The sequence below is a fragment of the Sciurus carolinensis genome, chromosome 9 (genome assembly GCF_902686445.1).
Source record: "Sciurus carolinensis chromosome 9, mSciCar1.2, whole genome shotgun sequence".
NCBI classification, from domain to species: Eukaryota; Metazoa; Chordata; class Mammalia; order Rodentia; family Sciuridae; genus Sciurus; species Sciurus carolinensis.
In genome coordinates, this window is record NC_062221.1 from 4837639 (window position 1) to 4859268 (window position 21630).

The 21630-nt window shown below is 51.3% G+C and overlaps 1 protein-coding gene across 8 annotated transcripts in view; it reads right to left on the reverse strand.

Moving 5' to 3' along the window:
* The window catches only part of Plch1 (phospholipase C eta 1), a 187356-nt gene that overhangs the window by 47479 nt on the left and 118247 nt on the right, over positions 1-21630 (reverse strand). For all 8 annotated transcript variants that reach the window (XM_047564925.1, XM_047564930.1, XM_047564929.1 and 5 more), the window contains 3 exons: positions 20289-20459; positions 7958-8051; positions 4572-4775 (listed from right to left, as the gene is read on the reverse strand). In XM_047564925.1, coding sequence (XP_047420881.1) covers positions 4572-4775; positions 7958-8051; positions 20289-20459 — 469 coding nt within the window. The remainder of the gene's footprint in view (positions 1-4571; positions 4776-7957; positions 8052-20288; positions 20460-21630) is intronic.

Here is a 21630-nt window from a genome sequence, read left to right on the forward strand (position 1 = left end):
AGGTCACAGCACCAGGAGGAGCCCCTTCAGGTCACAGCACCAGGAAGAGCCCCTTCAGGTACAGCACAGGAAGAGCCCCTTCAGGTCACAGCACCAGGAAGAGCCCCTTCAGGTCACAGCACCAGGAAGAGCCCCTTCAGGTCACAGCACCAGGAAGAGCCCCTTCAGGTCACAGCACAGGAAGAGCCCCTTCAGGTACAGCACAGGAAGAGCCCCTTCAGGTACAGCACCAGGAAGAGCCCCTTCAGCTACAGCACCAGGAAGAGCCCCTTCAGGTCACAGCACCAGGAGGAGCCCCTTCAGGTCACAGCACCAGGAAGAGCCCCTTCAGGTCACAGCACCAGGAAGAGCCCCTTCAGGTCACAGCACAGGAAGAGCCCCTTCAGGTCACAGCACCAGGAAGAGCCCCTTCAGGTCACAGCACCAGGAAGAGCCCCTTCAGGTCACAGCACCAGGAAGAGCCCCTTCAGATCACAACACAGGAAGAGCCCCTTCAGGTACAGCACCAGGAAGAGCCCCTTCAGGTCACAGCACCAGGAGGAGCCCCTGCAGGTACAGCACAGGAAGAGCCCCTTCAGGTCCAGCACCAGGAAGAGCCCCTTCAGGTCACAGCACCAGGAAGAGCCCCTTCAGATCACAGCACAGGAAGAGCCCCTTCAGGTACAGCACCAGGAAGAGCCCCTTTAGGTCACAGCACCAGGAAGAGCCCCTTCAGGTCACCGCACCAGGAAGAGCCCCTTCAGGTACAGCACCAGGAAGAGCCCCTGCAGGTACAGCACCATGAGAGCCCCTTCAGGTCACAGCACCACGAGAGCCCCTGCAGGTACAGCACCAGGAACCGTCACTCCCTGTTGTCTCTATTACATTCCGCAAAAGCTGCTTCAGAGAAAATACCGGTGGGACCTGGAATTTTCAGTGTATGAAAACAGACTTCTATGAACCAGGTTTCTTTAAACCCTAGCTGTAGCCATTTAACCATAAAAACCACTTCAGATCTGAGGCAGATAAAGTGTCCCTGGGTGTAAAATACACTGATGTCCCCACACCCAAGCGCCAAGTGAGAACTGAGAGTTTCCAAATGCGGGCTCATGGAAATTGTACGGAAACCACAAGAGATCATGTGGCCAAGTTTCCGGTCTGGGGGATGTCTAGGTATGCAGGGCGAGGCTGAGTCAGGACAGGGCCAGCTCCCCTCCTGTGTCACACTCCACCCTCTGGGGCCCTCAGCCTGGCCAGGTCACCCAGGGCTTGCTCCTCCGTGAGGCGCACAGGCTCCCTGGGGAAGAGAAGAGCTGGGAGTCCCAGCAACCTGGGTTCGAACCCCAGCTTCCAGGCCACAGGGGCCTGAGTGAGTCACCCTGGGTTGAGGTTTCCCCTTGAGATCTGATTCCGTGCCCCTGGGGGGTGTTTCAGGAAGTCAGTTGGAACGTACGCAAGGCTCTGAGCCAGGACCCAGCCCAAGAGGGACTGAATGGGAGAGCTCCCCTTTCCCTGCCACAAGACATTCAGATCTACGGTGACAACCGCAGTGTCCCACAGGGAACGGACCAGGCACAAAGCCGGTGAAGTCTCCCAAAAAAACGTAATTCTTCTCCTCAACGAACACCTCCCAGGATAGTAGTTCGGCTTTCACTGTCCTGCTACCAGTTATCCTGATAGGAAGCACTGCTCTGTACCCAGTACTGGAGGCGGGTGGGCTGTGCGGTGCAGGCTGGAGAGGGACACAGAGCACGTAGGCCATCACATGTCCTTTAAAACTGCCCCACAGCCAGGCGCGATGGTATGTACCTGTAATCCTAGCAGCTCGGGAGGCTGAGGCAGGAGGATCACAAGTTCAAAGCCAGCCTCAGCAACTTAGTGAGGCCCTAGGCAACTCAGCAAGACCCTGTCTCTAAATAAAATATTTTAAAGGGCTGGGATGTGCCTCAGTGGCTAAGTGCCCCTGGGTTCACTCCCTGGTACCAAAACCAAAACAAAAAAACCTGCCCCACAGCTGTGCATGACCTCAGTCTCTTCTTTTGTCTCAGGAGGAAAGAAGGCCCAAGACAGGCCCATGTCCAGCGTCCCCTCACGTGATGTCCACAGTCCCCCTCTTAACACCAGTATGAAAACCCATCTGGAACTTATCGTAAATTGAATGCTCAGATAACTCTCCTTCCTCAACACCCCGACCGGAGCTGAGGGATCAGCAGTTTTGATGTGGAGTAAGCAGCTGACCATAGGAACGTGGTCAGACTCAAGTGGGACTCAGGTCTGGACGGGTAAGAGAAGCACAAACAAGACAGGTATCCAAAGGACCTGCAAACCAAAGGAAACGGAGCAGAAGCTGCAGGCCAGCAAGCTGGCCAGTCACCCAGAGTCCACCATCACCTCCTGGAGTCGCTGGAGTCGTTTCCCATATTGGCTCCGAGAAATGGCACAATGTCAAGTGGTGGACATCCATCCATGTGAACCCAGTGGGCTGTGTGCCCGGGACACCTCCACGCCTGTCAGACGAGAACCTCACACGGGCTGGCCAGCCCACGTGAACACCTGGCTGAGAGCAAAGGTCGCCTGGAGACCCTCTGCTGTTGAAAGGCCCCTCCTCCTACTCACGTTCCATTGGCATCTTCCCCTTTCAGTCACTCAGTGACTGTCCGTCACTGCCCTCACTCGGCATTTCCTGCAACTACTGCAACAGCACGGTGGGTGGCCCTGTCCCCTATGCAGGGGACCTGGTGGTTCTGTGTGCGTAGTCTGAAATGCCTGCCGCGCTTTTAAAGACGCTGATTCACCCACAGCATTACCATCACCTTCGCAGCAGAAATTCCTCCAGACGGCAACTGTGTGACAGAGATGGTAGGAGGGCTCCCTGCCTTGTCCTTTCCCACACGGTTCCTACAGGACAACCAGCTGTCCTGCACTGGCACCTCCTCCTCAAAGCACAGCCCTGGGCTCCACGGCTCCCAGGTCACCTCCACCCCAAAGCACAGCCCTGGGCTCCACGGCTCCCAGGTCACCTCCTCCCCAAAGCACAGCCCTGGGCTCCACGGCTCCCGGGTCACCTCCTCCCCAAAGCACAGCCCCTGGGCTCCACGGCTCCCAGGTCACCTCCTCCCCAAAGCACAGCCCTGGGCTCCACAGCATGTCCACTCCATCCAGAAGAAATGCCCTTTGCCTGCAGACCCTTCAGGATTCTCCCTCCATCATCAGGTCCCAGTGAGCCACCAGCTGACCTTGGTGCACAGCTGCCTCTCGCGTGAACCCCAGAAGCAGACGCATCCTCAGGCCCTTGCTGTTACCGGAAAACAACTGATTCAAGTTCACAAAAGCTCTCCTCTCCCGAAGATCACTGTCCAGTGCTACCGCCTCCAGGTCTTTCAAGTACCTTTCCTACAGCATGCTTTTTGTACGGAAGCAACCTGCCGTCAGCATCCCTGTGACTTAAGTCCGTGTGGCAGTCCCTCAACCCTTGACCGGGACCCTCAATGCCAGCACCCTCACCCTGCTCCGCTTGAGTCAAGCTCGCCCGCGGCTCCTGACATGGCCAGTGCCAACAGCAACGTCTCCATACAGTGGCGACTCTTGGGGTCGGTGACAGCAACTTTCCCCTTGTCTATTTCTTTGAGCCTCCTAGTCTCCTGATCTCACCTGGTGGATCCTTATTCACTTCACTTCTTTTCGTAGACCTTGACCCCTGCCGATTGATTACAAGAGGCCTCCCGGCTACCTTGATGGAACCTCACATGACCTAGAACCCAGAACCTGCGACCAGATCAATCACCTGCCTTCATGTTCCCACGCCTGAGCAGGCGAGTGCCCTCGGGTTCTGGTGGACGCCCAAGCATTCAGATTTCTATCCCTGGAGACTGCCTCTGAACTGGGCAGGCCTCACCCAGCTGATCTTGCCCAGTGCCTGAGGACAGTTTCAGAAGCTCTCTGTTCTGAAGCCCCCTGGCCAATCCTGTCCACTTTACCCTGAGTAGGCGAGGCTTTCTCCCGCTTCCTGAGACCACAGAGGCCATCAGGCACGAGCTGCTCCTGATTTATCACCTAACGCCACCTGGAGGAAACCTGAGTCTCTCCCCCTCCTGCCTGAAAGGTAAGAATCTGGAGAGGGCTATGAGTTAAAACCACTTTCCAGCCAGGCAGTGGAGCTTTTGAGCTGGGCGCCATGCTGGGCCCCTATGATCCCAGCCACCTGGGCACCGAGGGAGAAGGCTCACAGGTTTGTGGCCAGCCTGGGCAACTTAGGGAACTCTGTCTCAAAGTACAATTAAAAAGGGCTGGGGATGTGGCTCAGGGGTTGAGCTCCTGGGTCAGGTCCCCAGTTACACCAAAAAAGTTAAAAAAGAGAGAGTAACAACCTCCCAGTGAACAGACCAACAGCTCCAACAGGCATGAGGACATGCAGCCTGATGGCCTTGACCTCCAGGGGGCACTGCCCACCAGGGGACGCTCCCCACCACAGGCCCTCCCCACCAGGGGGCGCTCCCCACCACAGGACCTCCCCACCAGGGGGCGCTCCCCACCACAGGACCTCCCCACCAGGGGGCGCTGCCCAGCAGATGCAGGGGCCTGTGAGCACCTACCCTCCACGCAGCGGCAGCCCTCCTGCAGCACCCGTGCATACATGTCCACCTTGGACTGGGACAGCAGCTGGTCGCCGGTCAGGTAGGTGTTGTGGGAAGAGGCAATGTAGTAGTTGCAGAGCGGCTGGTCCATGTCCTGGTACACCTCATGGTGCAGGGGGTTGAACACGTCACAAGCAGGGCTGCGCATGAAGTTGGTGAAGCCTGCGGGGAGAGAGCGGGCGGGGCTGGCCTCCAGCAGATAACTCGCAGCTCCACTGCCAAGCACGGGGGCTGGAGGGTGCTCACGGGGGTGGAGGGCACTCACAGGGGCTGGAGGATGCTCACAGGAGGTGCTGGAGGGCACTCATGGGAGCTGGAGGATGCTCACAGGGGTGCTGGAGGATGCTCACAGGGGTGCTGGAGGACACTCACAGGGGCACTGGAGGACGCTCACAGGGGCGCTGGAGGATGCTCACAGGGGGCACTGGAGGATGCTCACAGGGGCGCTGGAGGATGCTCACAGGGGGCACTGGAGGATGCTCACAGGGGGCACTGGAGGATGCTCACAGGGGCGCTGGAGGATGCTCACAGGGGGCACTGGAGGATGCTCACAGGGGTGCTGGAGGGCACTCACAGGGGCTGGAGGATGCTCACAGGGGTGCTGGAGGGCACTCACAGGGGGCACTGGAGGATGCTCACAGGGGCGCTGGAGGACACTCACGGGGGGCACTGGAGGATGCTCACAGGGGCTGGAGGATGCTCACAGGGGTGCTGGAGGGCACTCACAGGGGCTGGAGGATGCTCACAGGGGTGCTGGAGGGCACTCACGGGGGGCACTAGAGGATGCTCACAGGGGCGCTGGAGGGCACTCACGGGGGGCACTGGAGGATGCTCACAGGGGTGCTGGAGGGCACTCACGGGGGGCACTGGAGGATGCTCACAGGGGCGCTGGAGGGCACTCACGGGGGGCACTGGAGGATGCTCACAGGGGCACTGGAGGGCACTCACGGGGGGCACTGGAGGATGCTCACAGGGGTGCTGGAGGACACTCACAGGGGCTGGAGGATGCTCACAGGGGTGCTGGAGGGCACTCACGGGGGGCACTGGAGGATGTTCACAGGGGCTGGAGGATGCTCACAGGGGTGTTGGAGGGCACTCACAAGGGGCACTGGAGGATGCTCACAGGGGTGCTGGAGGGCACTCACGGGGGGCACTGGAGGATGTTCACAGGGGTTGGAGGATGCTCACAGGGGTGCTGGAGGGCACTCACAGGGGGCACTGGAGGATGCTCACAGGGGCGCTGGAGGGCACTCACAGGGGCTGGAGGATGCTCACAGGGGTGCTGGAGGGCACTCACGGGGGGCACTGGAGGATGCTCACAGGGGCGCTGGAGGGCACTCATGGGGGGCACTGGAGGATGCTCACAGGGGTGCTGGAGGACACTCACAGGGGCTGGAGGATGCTCACAGGGGTGCTAGAGGGCACTCACGGGGGGCACTGGAGGATGTTCACAGGGGCTGGAGGATGCTCACAGGGGGTGCTGGAGGACGCTCACAGGGGTGCTGGAGGGCACTCACGGGGGGCACTGGAGGATGCTCACAGGGGGTGCTGGAGGGCACTCACAGGGGCTGGAGGACGCTCACAGGGGCGCTGGAGGGCACTCACGGGGGGCACTGGAGGATGCTCACAGGGGTGCTGGAGGGCACTCACGGGGGCTGGAGGATGCTCACAGGGGCGCTGGAGGGCACTCACGGGGGCTGGAGGATGCTCACAGGGGCGCTGGAGGGCACTCACGGGGGGCACTGGAGGATGCTCACAGGGGTGCTGGAGGACACTCATGGGAGCTGGAGGATGCTCACAGGGGTGCTGGAGGACACTCACAGGGGGCACTGGAGGATGCTCACAGGGGCACTGGAGGACACTCACAAGGGCTGGAGCAGCCTTGAGAGGGGACGGGCCTGAGGGATCTGCCCCAGCCACACAGAGTGCCCGAAATGGAAATGGGACCCTGGGGAGGGCGGAGGTTCAGCATCACCTAGAGGACTGTCGGGGTGGGGGTAGAGGCAGCAGCCCTTCCCCAACCCAGAGCCCCATGGATGCCCAGGGGCCTTGGCTGACCAGCAACAGATGGGATAAGATGATCTGGAAAGCCATCAAGTGACCTGTCCATGGCTGAGTATGGCCGGGACTCAGGGCGTGACTGGTCTGGGAAGAGGCTGCTAGTGCCTGGTGCGCTCCGTGACTCTGAGGCGAGCCCAAGGGCCCTGCGGACACTCCCGGCACTTTCCCACGACCTTCCAAAGCATGATATATGAGTGAATGCCCAAACGACACAGAAGGAGCCAAGTGGAACGATGATGAGGGTTGACTGGTTACAGTCTTTGAGAATCACTTGGTGAAATCAGATCTAAAAATCTTCTGAGACTTAGGACTAATGGTGTGTCTCCTGACTGCTGGTCCATCTCTCGCCCTCCTGACTGGAAGGTAAGAAGTCAGAGGGGCTGTGAGTTAAGAACAACTTTCCAGCCAGCTGGCGCTTGCCTATGATCCCAGCCACCAAGGAGGCCGAGACAGGAGGATCGCAGGTTGGAGGCCAGCCTGGGCAATTTAGCTAAGCCCCATCTCTTAAAGAAAGAGATCTCAGGAGCAAGGGAAACCAGGGGGTTGGCAATCAGATATGGAAATACCAGTCCCTCTGGATGCTCGAGGGGCGGCAGGGTCCCTGGTGGTCCCTGACTGGGATTATCTGCTCTGTTCGGGGAGCCTCCTCTGGGTTCCCTCCTGAACTTACTTCCCCGTATATTTTAAATGCATGTGACTTCCGGATACATGTAGCTTATTTACACCATGTGTACAATTCTAGGAGCTCGATCCTGAGTGCACAACTGCAGGCAAAGTATTTTGAGGGGGGCTCTCGCTTCCCCTACTATAAAATGAGGTGGCTGGATGAGCAAGACCTGTGGTTCCAACAGCTTCTGTACTGCCACCAGTCAGGAAAAACAAGTCAGTTGCTAACATTTTGTAAAGAATTGTGTTTATTTTCAAGTCACTAGTTTTGTAGATTAACTTTTTTTTAGGGCCAAACTTCCCTTCACAAAATCACTGAGAATGAGACCATTTCCAAAAATCAGTCATTTGAGAAATGCCCAAATACCTCTTGGCGCCCATCATACCCAGTAGTGTCACGTAGGCTGCCTGACATGGCAGATGCTCACGGGCATTTGAAAGAGAGAGACCAACATCAGGGCAGCTGCTCTGCAGGAAAATAGGTGCTTTGTGGGGTTTATTTGAATTACCTGTAATTCCATTAATATCTCCCAATTTCTCTTCCTAAAAATTGTGCTGGAATTTAACTAAGTACATCGAATCAAGAAAGGAGAAAATAAGAAGGTTGGTTGCTTTACCTTCTATGCCGAGAACATTTTTCGCCTTATTTTCTTCTGAAACTTCAAACTTCTTTATGATGTCAAGACAGTAGTCTGTTGTCACGTTGTTCATCTGAGCAAAACAGAAGGTTAGTATCGTTTCTGCAATTGCCTGAGGCACGTCCTCCACTCTGCAAAGACGCAGATTCCTGCAGCTTTCTGGCTGTACTGCAGAGAGCGTAAATAAGCAGGACTGAGTTCCTGGTGGGTCTGTTTGTTGTTGTTGTTGTCTTTGGAGAATGATTATGATCTCAACCATCCTGTGCATCTTTTGGATTTAATCAGTAAACACAAACCTGCCAACCATTAGACCAATGCTGCCCAGGAAGCAATGAAGTAAAATCAATAATCGATGCAAATCCACTGCCAAAATTCTACTCACTATACAGTAGCCATCTGCAACATGCACGGTTCTCACACCAACACTGAAGCTTGCTAACCATGAACGCACGGAGCAAGGAAGCGGTCCTCTCCACAGCAGAGTGTGCTAGGTGAACACACCTGAACCTGTGTGTGCTGCTGTGTTACTCAGGATCACAAAGGTCAGCACGAGAAAATAAAAATAAACACTAGAGGAGGCAGCCAGCCTAGGCACCTGTGTTGGAATCGGGGGTGCATGTGATCAACAGGGACTTTACACCTGTCACTTACCCTCACCAGGGCCAGCAGCAGGGCAGCAGTGAGGACTAAGGGAATTGACACGGGTGGACCGTGGTGTCCCCCCAGGAGGGCAGCGTGTGCTGCTATTACTGAGTCCCCCTCAAGGTCTCGGCATAAACATTCACACTTAGCATCAACAGAAAAAACTTCTCTAAACAGAAACGTAAAGAATGTGACATTTGGCGGCTGGGGTGTGGCTCAGGGTCAGAACGTTTGCTCTGCAAGCTCAAAGCTCTGGGTTCGATCCCTAGCACTGCAAAAAATAAAAGATAATGTGGTGTTTTGTTTAAAAAATCCATTCAGCCTCACAACCTAACGCTGACATTTAAAAATGCTAATGAATAATGATAGAGGAAGCTAATCTTGTGAGCCAGTATTTCACGTTATTTCAATTATATTTCTCATTATCACTAAGGTTCAATACTTATGCTGTAGTGAAATCTAATTTTTCCTAAATAGTCTAATAGCACTGAAGCTTTTCACAGGGGAAAGAAGCTGTCACGTGGCTCGAGTTTCCCAGGTTGAAAGAGAACACAGCATCTTTCCCCGCTTCAAGCAGAACGAAGGCAGATGAGTCCTTCGAGTGAAGTTTATCTTCACCACACTGCCAGATGTCACCTGAAAACACCATAAATAGTCGAAATTGCAGCACCTCCAAGGACCCTGCCGACCCAGCCGTGGCGAGCTGCGAGCCACAGAGACTTGGCAGGTGCTGTCTAAAGGAAAAACCACTTCTCACAAAAGAGAAAGAAGCAAACTGATCTCTCCAGTGCCACGGGAAGTCTGAGTTCACCCCCTAGGAAGCCGTGTGCTCAGGACCCGGGGGACATGAACTGGACTCAGGAAGACCACAGGAGCCCACGGGATCCAGGAGAGCCAACCACACTGGGTTGCAGAAACCACAGGCCAGCAGAGGATGTGCTAGTAGCTGAAGAAACAAAGCAGAGCACGGGAGCAAAACACATCCCTCCTGAGAAAACACTAGCAAGCATTCCATGAATGCTCGGAAATTTCTAGACACAGTAGAGGACATTCGAACATACTAAAGACAATTCTAATGAATTTCTAGCCAAACTCAAGCAGTAAGGATTGACTCTTAGGGAAGACGGTAAACCCTAACAGTGAGAGGTGGAGTGTGCACCACTCTGCTCCCATCCCCTCCATCCCCGTCTCCTTGGATTAGCACCTCAGCAGCACAATCCCCCCATCCACGCACTGGAGCGTCCTGGCCCTCTGGAGCTGGAACCAAATCGTCAGAGGTCGGAGGCCACTGGTCTCTCATCTTGCCTCCGATCTGGAGTAGGCTGGTGGGGTGACAGAGACACGGCCTCTGCACTGGCCCCGTGTCCTCTGGTGCTCACTTGGAAGTTTCCTACACTATTTAATATCCAAGCCACTGCTCTCTTCAGCAACTGGAGTTAAAAGAAGAGCTTAAGGTCAAGTGTGATCTTAGAGGCTTTTTCATTGACGAGAAGCTGTCGAGGCACGGAAGAGCTTTTACCCACACCATCCTGAACAGGTAGTTCCTGCAGGGGTCTTATACTCAGTACTTATCCCCATCCAGACAGGAAAGCTGGTGCTGAGCAAGGTTGTCACCACCGCGTCACAGAACTGGGAGAGGCAGCCCAACACTCAAGTCTGGACCTTCTCGGCTTCAAGCCCAAAAACTTCTCCCTTTTTTTAATCATACCTATTTTGGTTGGATTTTTTCCTCTTCTTCTTCTTCTATTTTTATTAAAAACATGAAATGCTTAATTTCAAAGATGACTGGTTTTTCAATATTGCTGAAATTCTCGCATCTTCCTCTCACGTTTGAAATCAGTTTCTACAGTCGATGTGTTTCTTCTTCACTCAAGACTGGTCTCAGCCCTCCTTTCCTTGTCCACTATAGTTGTTTAATCTGGTCCACAAGAGACCACAACCACTGGTCCTCTTGTTAAAGGTCGGAACACACGGGATGGGCAAGGCACAGCACCCAGCTGTGGACTGATAAAATATCCGCATTCTGATGCTAATTTTTATCCCCAGATTTCCTGTCAGTTTTCCGGCAAAATTTTCCCAGGGAATGCAAATTTTGATACAAATGTAATTGTTTACAGAGGAGTAAACAATTATATTTCTCAAGGCTATTGTTCCCCAAACACATCAGACACAAAATCAAAACATAATTTGCAAAGAATTTTAATATCGCTAAACTTTCAAATTTATTTTCATCAAGGAAGCTTATCCATAATAAAATAGGTCAAAACTAAGATGCTTATGATCACAAGCAGAATCCCCCTTCTACTCCAGAATCACTGGCCAAGGCAACAAACCAACCTCTCTTTTAATTCTTCACGTTCCAAACTATTGCATTTACGCTATTTTCTGTTTTATACACTTTAAAACTTATCTACTGGCATCTGGTTATGTTATATATTGCATAAGATCTTCATCTGACATAAATAAGAAGATCCTTAGGGTCAGAAAACTTTCTCCCTCTGCCCGTCTTCCCAGTACATGTAGCATAATGTTTACTAAACAAAATAATCTGGGGTCTGGATTATTCCAAATGTCGACGTGCTGAGTCTGTGTGCACTATGGCTGTTTCTGCTTTCTTATAGAATTTTTTTTTAATTTGTTAACTGCTACGATTCCTATTCATTTGGCTAAATTATTTATTCTTTTTTTTTTTTTTTTTTTTTGGCAGTGCTGGGGATCGAACCCAGGGCTTTGTGCTTGACAGGCAAGCACTCTGCCAACTGAGCTATCTCCCCAGCCCTTTATTCATTTATTTGAGGAGCTGGAGACTGAACCCCAGACTGGGCACATGCTGGGTAAACACTGTACCACTGAGCTTCCATCGCAGCATGCATTGGGATAATTTTTAATGCATCTATCACAAATTCCTCCAGATGATTCTGATGGCCTCTCAGTACTTTTTCCCATATTACCAAAGGCAGCAGATGATCCTTGAATTCCTTTTTCCCCTGGTAAAGGTCCCCTTCTTCTGGCTGGTTGCATTCCAGAGCTCTACCCGGCTCCGTGCTGACTCTATTCTGCACTGCACTCCTGTAGGAGAGCGCTTGGGAGGTAAATTAACATCTGAGTTGTTCCAGGTGCTTGGTGTACATTCTGTGATTTATATTTCACACACATCTTTTTTTGACAATTGAGTGAAGCAGAAAATCCCAGGTTGGAATTGCTGCTGCTGTTTTGGGCTTTCGCGGTGCTGGACGGTTCTGATGCCATTCTGACCCCAGTCCTCTTCACGGGAGCTGTTTTGGTTTGTCGATTTGGTGAGTTTTGTTTGTTTGCTCTTTCTGAAAGCGTTTAGGGTTCCACTTTACTATTGGCATTGTGATATTTCACTCTGGTTTGCCTCAGGATCTCTTCCCATTTGCTGTGAGGGCCCTGTTTGGCGACACTAATCTAGAGAGTCTTATCTTTCACGCTAGTATTTTTTGTATTATTTGATGGTTTCCTTGCTTCTATCTTTTTCCATTTCACATTTCTTTGTTGCTTGTTCTCTTAGTTTTATCTTATAAGCTCTCTCGTAAGTTCACCTCTCTGCTCTTCCACTTTTAATTTCCAAGAGCACATTTTTTTCCCTCTGAACCTTCTTTTTTTGTTGTATCTTTCTCTTGCTTCATGGCTACAATTTCTTTATCACTGATGTTATTAATGAGAGTTTTTAAAGCGTCCACCTCTCTGCATGGCCTCTATTTTCACCAAGCTTCTTGTCTCTACTTGCTTGCCTCAGGCTGCTTTTTATACTACAGGGTTTCCTCAAATATGTGGTAGGCCTTGGCTTTTTAAAACTAATGTTTAAAGTTGTCTATTTTAAAACATTTTGAAATCGAGTCAATAATCTGTTGAAAGATCTGTATTTGTGAGCAGTTCATGGAGCAGTGGGCTTCACTGTGGATTCTCCGCCTGCCTGTTTGTTGGGAGATTCCTGGTACACCGTTCCCTCGGGTCGATGTGCTAGTTCCTGGGGTGCTGTAACAAATTACCACAAACTTGGTGGCTTAAAACAGAACCGTATTCTCTCCTAGGCCTAAGGAGTCCAAAGTCAAGATGGCAGCATTACTTCCCCGGGGGCCTCCCTCCCAGCCAGGCGGGCAACCCCTGGCTCCCCATGGCTTAGACTTCATACCAGTCTCTGCTTCCATCTTGGCCTTCTCCTCTGTGTGTGTCTCTTTCCTCTTCTATCCCTTATGGGATGCTCATCATCACCATTACCTTAGTTACATCTGCGAAGACTCTATTTCCTAGTGGTGTTCTCAGGAACCCTTGGACAGACCTTTAGGGGCCACTATCCAACCACCACAGCTCCCAGTGTTTTCCAAAGAAATGTTTCCAATTCCTCCCGGAGGACAGGCCTGGGGCTGAGTTCTAGGAGAAAGCCCCGCTGCCCACACTCACTCCCCTTGGCATTCATTCTCTGGTCCTGTGAACTTGCCACCTAAGACCAGGCCTTAAGAGGTCAGCTGCTTCCTGGACCCCACTGCACAGGCTGGCAGGCGGGGCTGGGCCGAGCGGACTCTGCTGCTCCCACCTCAGGTTGTCCGTCGGACTCCAGGTCCTGGTCCCGTGAGCAGCCGGTGGTACAGGATGCCCCCGGCCCCCGGTCTGTGGCTCTCTCTCTCCGTGGCCTCTCATTCTCAAGGAAACCAGGCTGGGTTCCGTGCAGACCACCCCAGCTCCCACACGGGGAGCGTGGGGTCCTCAGGGCCCAAGCTCCAGAACTCCAACATCATTTGTCAGAATTTATTAGTCAAAGCAAGTCACTGAGCCAGGCCAGACCCAAGGCAGGTGACGACAGAGTGCACTTGGAAGGGAGGGCAGGCAGAGTCACGTGGCGAGGGACACCGGGCGCGTATGGGCTCACGGAAGCCGTCCTCACAGTCCCGTGTCCTGAGTGTCCCCGGCCAGCCGGGCAAGGCATCCCCAGCCCAGACCCTCCTGGTCCACCCTCCCAACGCTCACCCCGGTCCTAGGCCACAGGGGCAGAGCCACCCCAGCACGGCGGGAGAAGACGGGAGCCCTGGCCGCTCTGCAGCGCCTTTCCACCAGGCGTGTTCTCTGCGCTGCCTCTTGGCCTGTTCCCCGGAGCTCCTGTGGCGTGACTCTCGAGCGCTCCTGGGGGTTGCTCTGGACGGAGCTGCTTCGTGGCTTCTCCCTCCACGGGCTCGAGCTCAGTGACCTGGGGTCTGCTTAGGTCAGACAGGCCTCAGGATTCGGTGGTTCCTCTCCTGTTCTCTTCGCCCCGTGGTTCTGCATGGGGTGGAGGAGGAGGGCCCTTTCTATATCTTTGGGTAATTTCATGATGGATAGAGAAACTCTGGTCCGTGAATGATCACTCCCTCCGCAACTGGACAAGACACCACAGTCGCTGTGCACCTCCCTGGGCCAGCAACCTCCGGCCTCCGGTCCATCCTAAGATCAAACCACAAACGTCTCCACATTTGAGTCTACGACAGTTTCATAGAAAACTGCCATTTGGGAACTCTAGTCAAGGCAACGAAAGAATCGCCAGATATGATTTCTCTGAAAGGTCTCTCAACTGCTTTAATTGCGAATAAGAAAAGGGACATAAAAATTCAGAAAAGGATATTTTTAAAATGCTTCCATGACGAGGAAATGTTAAAAAAAAAAAAAAAAGATGCAGCAGCCCCAGGAGGGGTAGTAATAAGCAAAGAAGAGCTTGTGATTGCTTCTCAAGAGAGGAAAGGATGACCACGACTCAGAGCGAAGGGTGACGGAGGAGAGGACACCAACGACAGGAAGAACTGGATCAGAGCAAATAAAGAAACCAAAGGGGCAACTTCTTACAAAAGAGTGACGTATAGATCTCTGTCAGGCACGTCACGGCACAGAGAGGCCCTCCCAGCCGGGAAGAGGCAGCTCCGGAGAGCCGGGCACCGACTGTCCACGTGTATTTCAGAAGACAGCTGGCAGTGGGCGGAGACCTGCCTCGGCTCCCAGGGACCAGCCTTCGCTCCTGAGAATAATCTAGAGAGCGCCTCACATTCCTGCCTTCTCGTCCTTCCTCCTCAGTCCACAAGAAACAGGAGAAGAGGAGAAAGTTCTGCTAAGGGAGTTTGCCCAATGGGCCCAGCGTCCTGGATTAAGAGACAGGGAGAATTCCCCTTGGCACAGACACATTTTAAGGATGAAAGTCCTAATCAAATATCAATTGGACCTGTCAAAGGCATGAATTCCATTTTCAGAGAGCTTTGGTGGATAAAAATCCTACCCCGGGGGCCAACGTTGATTTCACATGACTCTCGGCAGCGACTGCGGCCAGCAGTGATAATTCATCTGGCAGCTCAGGAAAGCTGCAGTAGCCGAACACTCTGGGGTCTACTCCGGTCTTATGCTGTCAGAAGACAATTAATTCCTGCCATGCGGACCATCGAATTGCCTCAAATTTGTCCCATTGTGGAAATCCAGTTTTAAAAGGCAAACCCCTTCAAACTCTTGGCTAATGACTCTCTCACTACACATTTAGACGCGCCCATATGCAAGTAGCTTCAAGTTCATTTAGAAAATTAAAGTACAGGTAATCATCTGCCAGGGGGCAGGTGCCACAGAACACTGGTTTCTGTTTTCCCTAATTAAAATTTACTCACAGAATATCAACATAACCAAAAAGAAGGATAAATATATACCCTTAGCAAGTGACACCCTCAGTTGCTAGTCAAATGGCCTGGGGTCACCCAGCAGTCAGAACAGGGTGAGGCCGGTGGCTGCACACATTTTAATCCTGACTCCTCACACTGCTGCCCCCGGGACGTCTCAGCCACAGGACTTTCACATTCATTGCTGCCATCAGTCTGCTGCTTGATGTTACGAGACAGCAGAAGCAAGAATCAGCTCCTCTTTGTACAGATAGGAAATAAAGGCTCAGAATCAATCACGATGGGTCTACCCAACATCCCCCAGGCGCTACAGCCTGCAGTGCAGTGCAGGTCTTTCCTACAGACAAGTACAGAGGAAGACAAGGTAGAGACTCTGGGGGAAAGGGTTTTTATATTATCAATTAGCTCATTCCCACTTTCTACCCATCTTACAGCTAACTTTGCCTCTGGAGAATCTCTGCCTTGGCCAAATCATCAAACTGTAGTTAAAGTAACTGATTTTGATAAAACATTTTCTTAACACTATCTGGTTCAGTCCTTAAGAAAGCAATAACATAATGGGGGGTGGGAGGGGTTAGGGTTAGGGTTAGAGTTAGGGTTAGGGAGGGGGGCAAGAATGGAGGAAGGAAGGACTGTATAGAGGGAAAAGAGGGGTGGGAGGGGTGGGGGGGGGAAGGGGAAAAATAACAGAATGAATCAAACAACATTACCCTATGTAAATTTATGATTACACAAATGGTATGCCTTTACTCCATGTACAAACAGAGAAACAACATGTATCCCATTTGTTTACAATAAAAAAAAAAAGCAATAACAAAACTCATAAAAACCAAACCCATCATTCCTAAAACGTGTGATTTTAGTAACAGTCCAGTAATATATTGACAGGATCTGATTCTCCAACACTAACGGGACAGCCAGCAATGCCGTGTGGGCTGATGCCACCAGCCATACAGATTTGGTGTGCGGTCCCTGCAGAGCAGGCTCTGGGGCCCCGAAGACAGCCCCCCTGCAGACCAGTACAAAAGGGGCGCTGGGCTGCCCCGGCTTCCACCTGGCTGACTGTAAATCTGGAGGTTCTGTCAATGCAAAACCAGAGGCCGACGTGGGTAAAGGGGTAAAACCAGGACCACTGCAATGGGGAAGGCCCCCCAGTGTACAGCTGGGCTCACCCATGACTAGGCAGGGAGAGTGGGGTGCACAGAGGAGCCGGGTCGTGGCCAATGGGGCAAAGGGGATCCTGGCTCAACAGAACCAACGGGAGTTTTGCTGAAAGCGATTAACGTGATTGGAATCACCGGGGCGGGGGTGGGGAATTTGATGGGTCATCTGGTGGGACTCCTGGCTGGACCGACTTACAGGATGGAGTCTGGAGAACAAGCCCCAGGAGGGGCCTGGCAGAAGAGGCCGGAGAAGGCAGTCAAGATTCGGCAGGGAGACGGAGTTCTTTAGTCTCCCGAGCCCCTTCAGGGGTAGGGAGTCACTAGAAGGATTCGCAGAGCCTGGGTGGGGGCCTCTGCGTGCTGTTATCCACCCATCATGAGGGACACGACTCAGCAGCAGCCCAAGAAGGGCACGCACGGGGCAGTGGGGGCGGAGGGTGCAGCCCAGCATCCCTGCCCTCTGGACAGACCGCCCTCCCAAGGCAGAAACTCCCCCAGCCCCGGGGCCTTGTGGGGGTCCATTAGGAAAGGATCACGTCATCAGCCACTGGTTAGTTTGTCCAGCCCGCTCCCTGCCCTTCAGCCTGCTCCCTGGCCCCTACCCCATCCTGAAGCTATCTGGGGGTCCACCAACAGCCACCTCATCAGGCAGACTCAGGTCTGGTTCAGAGGGGCTCATAAGCAACACAAGATTCTCCTACCACACAGGAAACCCCAAGGGCTCCAGCAGCTCTGTGCCAAGAACAAGAGACAAAGACCAAATAGATTTTTCACTCTACCACACCATGACAACGTGGGGGAGGGGAGGCAAAGGAGAAGTCATTCGGAAGAGAAAATCCTCGTCCCCGTGGGATAGATGGAGCCCAGGACACGCTGCCCCAACACACGGCCTCTCCGCATTCGAGAAAGCAAAGCAGGAGGTGGTCAGCAATGCCAGCCTGTCTGTCTCTGCTGGTTCTTTGTCAGTTTCCCTCTCTCTGTCTCTGTCTCTGTCTCTCTGTCTCTCTCTCTCTCTCTCACACACATACACAGAACAGAAAAACAGGACAGAATGCATACAAATTTTCCAAATTATAAATGGTCTTTCAAATAAAGTCCAAAAAATACAATTAAAAAAGGTGCACAGAGAAAAATACTCAGCCCTGCCACCCAAAGAAAGGCTAACAAGCCAACTCTAAGTTACCATTCTGTGGCTACCATGTTAGCACCCAAAAATGATGATTCGCTTAATAACTAATGACTCACTCACTGTTTTCCCCATTATAAACTGAAATGAATATTTTATGTTTAGGTAGCATTGATGAAGAGACATTTCCAGAACTCTGAAAATATCTAGTCCAAAGGCTCAGAAATTAATAATGCAGAGGAACATGTATGGACCTGGTTTACCCAGTGTTTTCTACTTGTTTTTCATTCTTGCTAAAAGCAAAAAGTCGAAGAATTTGATCACCAAATTAATCTACATGTAAGAAATGATTCAAAATTTGCATTTAATTACATAAAATGTTTATCCACCTTAGTCAGAGCAGCGTCTGAATCAGTGAGACCTTTTAGACACTTAGGGATCTAGAAGCTGAACCTGCAGGTCAGAATATGGATTTTGATAGGTTTGGCTCTGCCAAGTCTGAATGATAATCTTCTCTCTTAAGGAGAAAATTAAAGAAAGTTAAGAGTTGAAGGACCCTGGGATGGAAATCCCTTCAAAAACTCAATTTAATTCAAATTAATACCAAAATTAAACAAGCGTGACTGCATGCATATTAACAATGTGTTGCTAATTTATGTTTTCAGTATTTTAATAAAGGTACCTTTTAAGGAAGCAAAAAATGTCCAAAACCACAACATGGCATAATTGTTATTAAAATTTTATAACTATTATCAAGTAAAATTATAAATTTTGCCTCAAAAAGGGAAAACCCAGCAAACCTTAAAAAGTATGTGGTTTTACTTCTTAGCATTTTCTTTCCTCTTATCATAGATTCTCAAAACTGTAAAATATCAAAAAATATGGTGTGTTTATTTTGAGCCCTGAGGGTAGGATAGGTCCATTCCCACATGCGTGCTCAGGTAGGCCAAAGATTAATCGAAGTGTTACCAGTGCGAACCCCGACTCGCCCGTGACCTCCTGAGAGCACCCCAGCTTTCCTGGGCCCTCCAAGGAGGGCCCTCCACAGGCTCAGTGAAAAGCCCATGGTCCACCACTGGTCTGCTGTGCTTCTTGGAGTCAGTGACAACTGACCTCCAGCGTGAGAGGGTTCTAGTCACTGAGGCGCCATGGAACAACCACCCTCTGGTTCCCCAGAAATTCCTTCAATATCCAGAAGTACTGGAACCAAGGCCCAGTGCCTGCGCATGGGTCTAAACCCACGAGAGCTGAAAGCACGTGCAGTCAAGGACCCACGTGCCTGGAGGTGATGGTACCCCTCCTTACAGCTGAATGGCCTGCCACCACCTGGATGCTGCACACCTGCTTGCCCTCCATCAGCTGACGGACAGGTTGTGTGTGCGTCTTTCTCAGCTGTTGTGAATAATGCCACTATGAACAGGTGTACAAGTCTTTGTGTGGACGTACGTTTTTAAGAGGAACCTTGAAAACATTATGTTAAGTAAAAGAAGCTAGTCCAAAGGTCACGGGTTACCTGAGACCCTCTCTACGGGATGTCCAGGATGGGCAGCTCAGTGAGACAGGATGAATTCAGGGTTGCAAGGTCTGGGAGGACAGAGAAACAGGGCAGGGGGCGAGCTGCTGAGAAGTGCTGGGTTGCTTCTCGCAAAGCTGAAAACATTTAACTCTGTGAACACAGGAATAATCACTGAACTATGCGCTTCAGGAGGGGACTTCTACAGTACGAGAACCGTATCTCAATCAAGCTGTCGCCTGTAGAAAGGGGTGCCCCAGCACGGGCCGGGGGCTTATGTGCAGATGCTGTGGAAAGAGTCCCGTCAGCTGGCTCTCCAGTGTGGTCCAGGGTACTCAGCAACTGTTCAGTTCCAACAGAGCTAAATGCCTGTGACTTAAAACCAATAAAGGAGATGAGAAGTTCTTGTATTAAGACTACAGCCCATAAATCAAAAGAAAATTAAAAGTAAATCTCATTAACTGCGGCAAACACAGAACCTCCCCCCAAAGAGGCTAATATAAAATGTCAAAATCCTTTAACAAAATACTCATTGATTCCTGTGCTATAGTGAGAAACGAATGGAGTTGGAGGAGATATAAAAACAGCACTATGAAAAGACTGAATGTGTTGACCATAATTCAGCATGATAGCCTTGAATTAAAATATCTCACATTAACTATGTTTAGGAATTCCCTTGGCCAATCAGGCCCAATTTACTATCCTTTAAACATGATCAAGCTCCAATTCCTTATCAGAATTATCAATGACCTATGATAATCCCAGCTAAGAACTGTGTTCTACTTCAATAATTAAGAGTTCACATTCAAGCTTAGCGATGTTAGCATAAGCATAAATTTGTATGTTACTGATACAAATGTATATTAACTATATAAAATATAAATTCATGCTATTAATATTCCATAGTAGTAATATAAAGAACACACAACCATTGAATCTGAAAGAAGATACTTTGGTCCACATTCATTTCTCTGTAGAAAAGCCCGCAGACACTTACTCAGTATGCTCAAGGTAAAAAGCCTATGACCCAGTGTTCAATTCATCACTCCCTCCCTTAAAGGCTGCCAGAAAGGTCTCAAATGGCTCTTCCACAAGACTTTTGTGGGCCTGTGGCCTTCACCCCTCCTTGCTAGACTTAAAACACACGACACCCAACTCCAGGCGAGAGCCACGTGTCTCTCCATCACCTTCGAATGGCATTCAATCAGCAGTTGAACGATACCTTTTGCTCCACCTTCAAAAACTGGGCCAGTTCTTCCACGGTCAGGTGGTCTTTCTTGTCACTGTGGCTCAAGAGCAACAAATACAGGTCTCGTCTCAACGACATCATTCTGTAAAAAACGCAGAACTCCTCGAACGTCAGCGTTCCCTGGTTCTCGTCCGTGTCGGCTTCCTGGAAAGGGCAGAGTGTGGGCTTCAGGCTGTGACAAGGCAGGGAAAGGAAGGCACCTGCTCTCCAGGACCAGCTCGCGCAGCATGGGGAGGCACGTCCTCTCCAAGCATCCGTGCGCTCCATCACGCTGACCCCCAGCAGACTAAGACAGCTTCCCCAGTTACAAAGAATCAACCCTTTACAAGTTCTTTTTTTAAAAAAATGTTTTGGTGCCAAGGATTGAACCAGGTCTTAACCACTGAGCCACATCCCTGGCCCTTTGTTATATTTCCTTTAGAGACAGGGTCTTGCTGAGTTACTTAGGGTCTCAATAAATTGCTGAGGCTGGCTTTGAACTTGTGATCCTCCAGCCTCAGCCTCCCGAGCTGCTGGGATTACAGGCGTGGGCCACCACACCTAGCTACAAACTCATTTCTAACCACAGTAAATCAACAAAGAAAGCTATAAACAAAACAAGACAAAAGCCCCCATAGGAGCAATAGAATATATTTCTAAATAGGAAGTGAAACATACAGAAGTGAATAAATGTACTGTATATTAAAGCCTTAGCCCTGGGTTCAATCTACGGTGTCATAAATTTAAAGGAAGGGAAGGAGGGCGGAGACACCGTATTCCCCTCCTCTGCTTCTTTTTGGACAACATATGTCCTACCTGGTCACTTGAACTGGAGCATCACTGCAAAACCTGGATTATGCACCTGACCTATCAGCACCTAAGTGCCTTTATAAATTAATATTCCAGCTCATTCCTCATAGTCTAGCGTTGTCTTTGCCGGACTTAAACTTAACAGCTGGATCTGTCCCTTGGACTGAGGGCACAACCCAGCTGGATGCCAGGGACAAGGGGCTATGAGGACTTCCTCCGTGGCTCATCAACAGGACCACATGTCCCTTAACAGTGATGAGCACTAGGTGATTTCCTGCTAGAAGGTAGGCGTACTCCGCACTTCCAGACTGCACGGGTTTTACCTCCTACACCAGGGGACAGTCACGGAGCTCTCGCGGGCTCAACAAGTGCTCTCGGTACTTGGTCTATGCCATCATCCTCACAACATCCCTGAGCGGGAGGCAGAGGAGGCGGCCTGCCCTCCCACGGGACTTGATGGAGGGTCCTCCATCAGTGTGGGGAAGAGGGCTCTGATAACTCCCTGAAACGGCAACACCAAAAAGAA